This window comes from Sitodiplosis mosellana, unplaced genomic scaffold (genome assembly GCF_009176505.1).
Source record: "Sitodiplosis mosellana isolate CC-2019 unplaced genomic scaffold, AAFC_SMos_1.0 Smas_scaffold_6181, whole genome shotgun sequence".
In the NCBI taxonomy this organism is placed as follows: Eukaryota; Metazoa; Arthropoda; class Insecta; order Diptera; family Cecidomyiidae; genus Sitodiplosis; species Sitodiplosis mosellana.
The window spans coordinates 1,041,061-1,050,088 of record NW_022601422.1 but is presented as its reverse complement, the minus strand read 5'-3'; the positions used below and the strand labels follow the sequence as shown (position 1 = coordinate 1,050,088).

The window sequence follows — 9,028 nt, the reverse complement described above, 5'->3', positions numbered from 1 at the left end:
AGACGCATAGAAAACAACTCATTTTACCCAAAATTCGGTGTAAATTCCCCTAAAATAGTTGAAACCGCTATATTAACCTAACTCAAGAGTAAACTTTACACTCAAATGTTTTGCTGTGTATCTATAGATCATTAAAAGGCCTTTTTCAATTCGTGTTGGTGCTGTGAGGCACCTACAATTTCATACCACACTTGACAATTTGTGTATACAACATTGTGGCCTAGTTATTTCACAGCCAATCCATTGTATGACTACCAAACAATATTCAGTACCACTAAATTTATCAACGTTTCCAAATTTACGCGGGAAAACAGAATATTCATGCTGGGCAAATATCTCTCTCTCTCTCTCTCTCTCTCTCTCTGTCTCTCTCTCTCTCTCTCTCTCTCTCTCTCTCTCTCTCTCTCTCTCTCTCTCTCTCTCTCTCTCTCTCTCGATCTCTCGATCTCTCGATGAACGCACACACTATAAGTTGGTCACACACCGATTTACATCGGCATTCAGTTCACACTGAATTCACTGCTGGTACGTTCGTTCAACTTCAACACAATTAAAAGTGGATTTTTGTTTCAGCGTCACACGCTGATTCAAATCATCGTCGTTGTATCTCTGTTCGAGTTGAACAACAGTAAAAAAATATAATGTACGCAATACAAGCCAGGCAGGTATGCTTTTAAACGGACAGTTTGGACTATTATTTGTTCCAAAATCAAAGCCCATCCACATGACCTGCAAAAATAACGGGACAAACTTCAATGGATTTGGAGATGTGTGAACGATTTACCCTGTGATGCAGCGTGACGTGGTCCAGATGTTTGGATATTGGAATGTTTTGTTTGTTACAATATTTGTCCAGCAAAATCGTTTGTAAACTGTTAGCACAGCTAAAAGCCATTTTTGGTAGTGATTTGCGTAGATCTTATGATGTGTTGTCGTTACATACAGAGTATGTTGTGCGTTTTACTGTTATTATTAGTTTCGAAAATATTAATAATAAACGTGCAGAAAAAGAAGGACAGAGAAAGATCGAAGCAGGGTGAAAAAGAGACACATAAGTTATGGATGTTGCAGTATTGGCCACATTATTGCAATAGTTCGACATAAAACAATGAACGGAGTACGTTTCGTAAATGAATAAGGAAAATTGGCATAAATTGGGGAGTCAAACGAATCGAAATCGATACGATAACGCGAAAAATGGCAAACGATAACAAAGGCCATTTAGCACAGTGCAACGAATTAGTGTGTGTGTGTGTGTATATGTAGCTCAAATGATTAGCTACGATCGAACGGGAACACAATAAAAAGACCGATTCAAACGTTTCATATGGCTGGTGCCGTGCATCACAGGAACATTTTCGATGTATATACCAGCCACAGCTTGTGGTTTAGCATCTTTTTTTACTTGTAAAATGCCATTTTCGTTCCGTAGATGCATGTGTTTGTATTTATATATAGCATTTTGCATTTAGTGACCGAACTCTGAAGCGAAGGATACATTGGAGCAGCAAAATGAGAGAGAGAGAGATGGAAAGAAAAAAGATATCGAAGCGAAGCGACAGAGAAAAAATATAGTAAAAGAGAGAGAAAAAGAGGTGGATAATATTACAAAGGCAAATAAATAAACTTTGTGTTCAAGCGATACAGTATACAGACTGTTGAGCGGTGTTGAGCTACATTTGTTTTGTTTCGTATCTTATGAACGTATCAATGATATTGAATCAACAAAAGGGGGAGAAGAAATCCCATTTCGCTAAATTGGATGTGTGATGTTGCGAGAAAGAAAAAGAGAAGGAGAAAGCAAAATGAAAAAAAGAACGCGGGCAAACGAGGGCAGAAAAAGATATTGTCTCTCACAAGAATGCAATGGACAAGAAACGCGTCCATTTTTCTATCGAAACAGAAAGAGATTCGCAAAAAAATTCCACCCAAGCCAAAGATTTCAACAAAACCAGTTGAAAACGAAACACTCACTTAAAAATCCAAAATATGAAAGAAATGCACCAGCAACAAATACATTTGAGCTGGACTGTCTTCTGCGTTCTTTTGTCTTTTCATTCGATTTTATTTCCGAGTTGTTGCGTTTATTGTTATCGATGCGATAGAGGGGGGTGGTCGACAACAGCCATTGGCAGCGATATAACGTTAAATGCACACGATGATTGCTAACAGTATGACATATTCTTACTTAACCGTTGTATATCCGATTTGGTATGGCTTTTGTTGTCATTTTGTCAATATTTTTTCTTTACATTGTCGCTATTTTCGGCTACTTCGTCTCACCGGTTATCTCTCTAGTAGAGTCTCTACGTCTGTATATGTGTCTTATTACTTCGCATGTCTCCTTGTTTGCCGCCAATGATCGTCCGTATGATTTCAATGTGATACAAATTGGTCGCGAGAGCTTCGACTTTGATCCGATGCCACATTTTCAGTATGGATATTATTAAAGTTTTACTCAAAATGAGTCTATCGGGAATCCGTTGGAGACGAACACCACAAAGAAGCTCCAGTGTGCACCATCGACGTCTCTGCCACACATCACTCATCCGGTGGAAATGATTTTGTGTCAAAGATGCTCATTCTAAATGTTCATAAGACTTTTCCGACTGATCTGGGACTTACTTGGCATTAACTACACACACGCCAAATAAAAGCGAAGCAATAACACAATAACAAAGAGAGAGATAGAGATAGAACAGCGTCCCGGCCACATCTATCGTTCTATTTGATTTGAACATTTCAACCGTTGGAGAGTTATAGTGTGTTCGAAATTGATTGCAATTTCCAATATATTTTCTATGTTTACGCGCGCTCTGCTTTGGTCATCTAACAAAAACAACAACAACAACAACAACATCATCAACGGAAACCAAAACCGATTTGCCAATAACTAGGAGGAAAATAGAGAGACAGCGAGAAATACTCTGACCGATATGCAATCATACACAAACAAATTAAGTTTATCTGTTTCGTTTTAGCTACTGGAAAATGGCCCACTGAGACCAATCACACAAACCCCGAAATGATCCAATCAAAAAAAGCTTTAACGCTCTCACATCAATTTTGTTACTTCTTTGATAACTCTAACTTTGACTTATTTCCTTTCGGATAGAACAGCCTAATGAATTTGAACCCAACACATTTTCAACCATTTGCACAAAAGAATACCGACTTCATTGCCTCACACTGATAGATATTTTATGTGGTTTGCAAACAAGTAGAAATCAGGCGGACGTCACAATGAAGTATGACGTTAGTAATAAGAAATAATCGTCATTTGTTTGACAAAAAAAAAAAAAAATCAAGAGGAATGAATAAACAAATTTCTGCACACAATCATTTCTCGCAAAACGTTCGTTCACCAGACGATGTTCCCATTGGAGATTATGTAACAATTATACAAAATAATAAACATTTTCTGACATCAGTTGCATGTAAAGCAACTATTTTCGTCTTTACTCCAACTTCGGAACCTTACAACAATTTTTTACTGAACGGAACGAATATGGTTAACTTGTTAGCTCCAGCTGCAATTTCATCGCTTAAAAAAATCTTATTGTTCCACTGTATCTTTATCAAATACTTGGAATGCAAGCGCATACCTCCTTTATCAAACTGAATTTTGTTTGTAACTTTACTAGAAATAGTTCTTGACTAAGCTGTCAAACATATACTAATACATTGCGCCTGAAAGTCATATAGATGGCGCTGGCAATCAAAAAACTCCCAATATGCGAATCAGTTGATTGACCTTGGCAAGAGAGCAGTGTTTATATAACATTTGTTAATTGAAGCAAAAATCCATTCACATTGATTGGTTTATTTTAGTCGTGAAATTCGCCCTATTTCACTGAAACCAAGTACTAAAAAAAAACTTGTCTGTTTATAGGTATAGGTGCCATTCGGCGTACACTCTTATCAGAGCTTCTAAGTTCCGTAACATTATAGAATAGTATTTTGGTGAGAATAAGTGTATTATTACAGCTTAAATTCAGTGATCGAGTTGCCATTGTATCCATGACAGTAACAGCAAAACGTCTATCCTATGTAAAAAATCTACGAATTGAAATAATATTAAAAATTGTATTTGTCAATCCAAATTTTTCTTAAATATTGTGTTTTTTTTTATTGTTGCCTTTGTTTTTGTTCATTTAGATTTATCCCTTTGAATCTATAGGCGAGAAACATGAACACGATCATATCGATGGTCATGAGGCTCGAATACAAAATATATTCGTAAACAAATGAATTGAAAAAGTTGAGTTCAGCTATGGCCATTACGATTGCATTGCCCACGGCTGACGTCAAGAGCCATAGCGCTTGCACAAGAGATTTCATTCTTTTGGGAGCTTGTTCGTAGCTAAATGATAGGCCTGATATTGAAAACATAATTTCTTCCACTGTTATGACAACTATTTGTGGAATTTGCCACAAAATATGCACCTTCTTTCCCACACCCGCATCTTCGATTGCCCATTGAACAAATGCTGATATGATAAAGGAAGCTGCGGCCAAAAATCCACCGATAGTAAGTTTCTGTAGCGGTCGCCGAATGCCACACTTGTCCAAAATAGGATAAACACAGTAGTCGAAAAATTGCACTAAAATTATAACTAAGAGGGGATTCAACAATTGTATTTGATCCGGTGGGATTTCATAAACATTTCCAAGATTGCCATTCATTTCGGTCGCTTGATCAACCCAACGAGAGCCCTGCTGATCGTACAGTGCCCAAAATATTGGCATTGGCAACAGTATAACGATGATCTCCAACAAAAGCTTCGTGTCATCAACCAATTGCCGCCCATATTTGCCAATCGAATAGTCAAGAAAATGGGCACGTGGAATTACCTTTCGAAAACGTATCTGTAACACAATCGCATTCTAGAGAAAATTTCACATGGAGACAACAGAAAACGATTATATTATTATATAATTATAGAAACAGTTGAAATTGATCAGAATGAAAAAAGAACTGTACCGATATACATTTCACAACTTGGAATAGTATAATTCCCTGCGGCGATTTCATTGTGTACCAGGGTTTACCAACAAAGAAAAGCACTAGAATTATCCAGAAAATTGAAAGTTTTTTAAAAAAAAAATTAAAAAAAGGTAAAGTGTCAATCATCAGCTTTGTTCCCTTCAAATGTAATATAAAATCTCAACAAAAATAGTCTTACCAACCGCGATAATCATCAAAATGGCTGGAACGGCAAAGGCCAACGAGTAACACTCATTTTGACCAAAGCAATGAACATTTTTCCTCAAATATGGTGTGAGTGCGCTTGAATATAGAGAGCCCAGATTGATCATCAAGTAAAAAATGGAAAAAAATCTTGCCATTTGCTTTGTTTGCTCAGGTGCGAATTGGTCACCTCCAAAAGCCGCAACGCATGGCTTAATCCCACCACTTCCCAGAGATATCAATGCTAAACCAGCGTATAAAGTGCCAATCATTGAAATTCCAATACCGGGTATCGCTCCGATTGAAAGGACCAAACTACCGACAGCATATACAATTGATAACGATAAAATAGTCCAAAATGGCCCCAACCAAACATCGGCGACAACACCACCGATGATACACGTGAAATAGACAAGCATTCCGAATGTATGATATTGAACTGTTGCATATTTTTTATCCAATCCTATCTTGTCAACCATGTAAATGTACAAAATCGCTACAAATGGAAAGATGGTGAATATTTTGGGAAACGAAACTGAAATAAATCTCACTTTTCATTCCATAGAAATTAAATCGTTCGCAAAATTCATTGCCAATTATAAAGAATATGTGCTTTGGATACGGCAACTTTTTGGGTGAAAATCCATCAGCATTAGTAATAGGCACTACTATCGATGTAACATCATCAGTGTGTTCTTTCGCTTTGAGATTTTCGTGATATTCTTCATTGACTCATACAAAAAATTGAGTACACATATTCAATATATGAAAAAAAAAAAAAAAATGAATACCTACCGACATTTTGTTGGCTTTGATTTTCCGCTTCCATTGTAATTTTGTGATTTACATCAAGAATGTCAAGGGCTTTATCATTTTCTGCAATTTGGAACAATTGTTATTATTTCCGTTTTTATTTATTGCGTCAAATAAAATTTATATTTCAAATAAACTAAAATTGGTTAACAATTTGAGTGATTCTAGCAGGAGAGAGACTGACAGAATTCACGTTTCAATTTTATTGCATAAATCCAAATGTGACAGAATGTGGCTTGCTACAATCATTATTCAAATATTCCTAAAGCAAAGAATGTATCAAATGAGGCGAAAAAAAAAAAACACTGAACAACATAGAAATAAACATGAAGAAACAAAGTAAACAGTTTACCTATTGAGTCTTAAGCCTAGTTCACAGTTGTACGACATAGTAAAATTAATAAGGTTTGTGCATCATATTGGAAAAGATCAAAGCAAATTTCTGCATTCAAAAACATTTCTGAGATGAATGTAGTTTTTTCTTCGCATGTTTTTGACCATTCCTTTTTTGCATAAAAAATTCAACTTCGAATCATCGCAATTGCCAATTGGAATGAAATATGAAGTTCTTCTGTTAAGATACGGTATGTAAATGAACATGCATGGCCAATGCATCAACCACAGGCTGGCGAACAATTATTCTCCAACTGATGATATAATTGCACGTTTCAAAAATGCTATCCATTTGGCAATTTTTTCCCAATTATTATATATATAGAAAATTGAAAAAAAAAAAAAAACATAATTATCGGGGTACATTGAAGACACTTTGATTGTTATTTAGTTGGAAGAATTCCATTTTAAAATGAGATACCAAATATCCATATTATTGAATATGATGCAAATTGAGTTTGTTTATCAGAATTTGTGGGACAAAATTACCGTTAATGGCATTGGATAGATTCATCAATGAATATCATAATTTAAATAACATTCACGAAAATTAACATTTTCACTAGCATTTTCAGAGGTACAAATAAAGGGGAAAGGCGAGAAAATTTGAACATGAATAACCTGTGTTGTCTTCTGAACGTTGGTGTTTGTAGCCCCTAAACTATTATTTCATTCAAATTTTCTACAAATTCTATCTGTTTTTCGAATCATTCACCGAATGAACACAGAATTCGAATGTTTAGATAATTGCATATGGCCAGATCCATTTTGACAATTTTAATTGAACCGAACAAACATTGACACAGCAAATTGATTTCGATTTCATTTGCATAAAAAAACAGTTCGGTTCTCTTGTTTGTGTTGGAAAATATCGAATTATTCTCAGTGCTTCTGATTGAAAAATATCGATTGATCCAACTGGCTCAGCCATTGCAACCAAAATAACGAGTGCACACTTTGCATGGTTTTGATTGCATTAAATAGGAAAATGTGTCAGTCTGAAGACAATTGTGTGATATTCACATCATTATTTTCGTGTTTCCATCCCGTGTCGATATGAGGGCAATGTCAAGTGAGAATCGAACCGAAGAAGAGTTCGTGTTGAACCTTCTACGATTGAGTGGCGACGATAAATGACCTAGATTCTTTTTTTCTCTCTCTCTCTCTCTGCGTAGACACGCAGCATCGATATATTTTATACAAAGTAAATCTATCGAAGCGGATGATTGCATCAAATCCGAAATTCATCATTTTTCCAAAAGGAACTGGAGCACAATGCGAGACGGAACATTCGAATACGTTTCTGTGAAAGAAATATATTGAGATAAAATGCAAGGACAAACTTAACGAACTCGTTTTCATTGTGTAATCAGCTTTTAACATATTTTTTTTCTTCTCCTCTTCGTCTTCTTTTTTTTTTTTTGCTCCGCTCGTTCACTTGACAATTCGAGCGGCAGTATATTTTATCGCATTCTCAGTTGGAATTTTATTACCGTTCCTTACCTTTTTATTCTGCGCTCTTTCCACATCGAAATCCGCTTACATTCGGTTTTTTTTCTTTTCGACAAAGGGGTTCAACACACAAATTCGCACAGTTGATACGAATTCGAATTACACATGTTAAACGGCGTGTAGGCGGATGACAACCAAGTCGAATGTTGAAACTCTTTAATTTCAAGGATGTGACTTCAATGGCATTCGGGTTTTGTATGTGTGTGTGTGTCGAGATTCGGACAAAGCCAAAAAGTAGCCGATGACAGCTAAGGCATCTCTACTAAATGCCTACAGTTTACAGTTGCCGGGGCAATCAATGATAAGTACGCACTTCAATGTTAAATTGGAAAATACGGCACACTCAACACATCTACAGGCTCGACAAACCCCTTACCTCATATGTGTTGAAGTGGACCATTTATCAGCATCGACACCATGTATTTACTTAGCCCAACAAGCTTTACTACCATAAAATGCCATTACGTTTTGTCTCATATTTACGTAGTTAAAATCTATACCGAGAAAATCGGTTGAAATGTGTCTTCATTTAAGCTGGAAAATGCCCTTACGCAGATTGAAACTTACCATTTTTGTAAATAGTCGAGAGAGAGAGAGGGAGGGAGAGAGAGAGGGGAGAGGGAGAGAGGAGAGAGAAAGAAGAGAGAGAGAGAGAGAGAGAGAGAGGAGAAAAAGACTGAAACATTTCAAGTGGAGGGTAAGAAGATCAAAACTTAACTTTAATTGCTGTGATTTTCATTCGATTTTTGACGCAACTGAAAAGTAAAAAATTCGTTCAAATTGAAAACAAAGAGTTTTTTACACTGCATATTTATTCATTTTTTGTAGTTTTTCAGTTTTTTACATTAGAAATTTTGTAAGTTGTTGTTGTTTATTCCGTTAAAGTGAATATCTGTATTGATGTCGATGAGAATTGTATCATATATTCTTTTTTTTTTATTCCATTGTTTCAGTAATAATATTTTAACTAAATCAGCATATAATTCTAAATTGTTTCTTAACTGATTTTCTCAAACTGATTTTCGTTTGCCATTTTCAATAACAAAGACCGAAACAAAAACAATCGGAAAATGAAAATGAAAATGAATATACACAAAATTAATTTGTGAGAATTATGTT

General features: G+C 35.7%; 1 protein-coding gene across 1 annotated transcript in view; it reads right to left on the bottom strand.

The window, feature by feature from the left end:
* The window catches only part of LOC129576224 (uncharacterized), a 36,772-nt gene extending 30,752 nt beyond the window's left edge, over positions 1-6,020 (bottom strand). Inside the window, exons 1-5 of the mRNA XM_055460933.1 lie at positions 5,987-6,020; positions 5,743-5,913; positions 5,187-5,687; positions 4,985-5,067; positions 4,196-4,887 (exon numbers count right to left, since the gene is read on the bottom strand). Coding sequence (XP_055316908.1) covers positions 4,196-4,887; positions 4,985-5,067; positions 5,187-5,687; positions 5,743-5,913; positions 5,987-6,020 — 1,481 coding nt within the window. The remainder of the gene's footprint in view (positions 1-4,195; positions 4,888-4,984; positions 5,068-5,186; positions 5,688-5,742; positions 5,914-5,986) is intronic.
* Between the last annotated feature and the right edge of the window lie 3,008 nt (positions 6,021-9,028).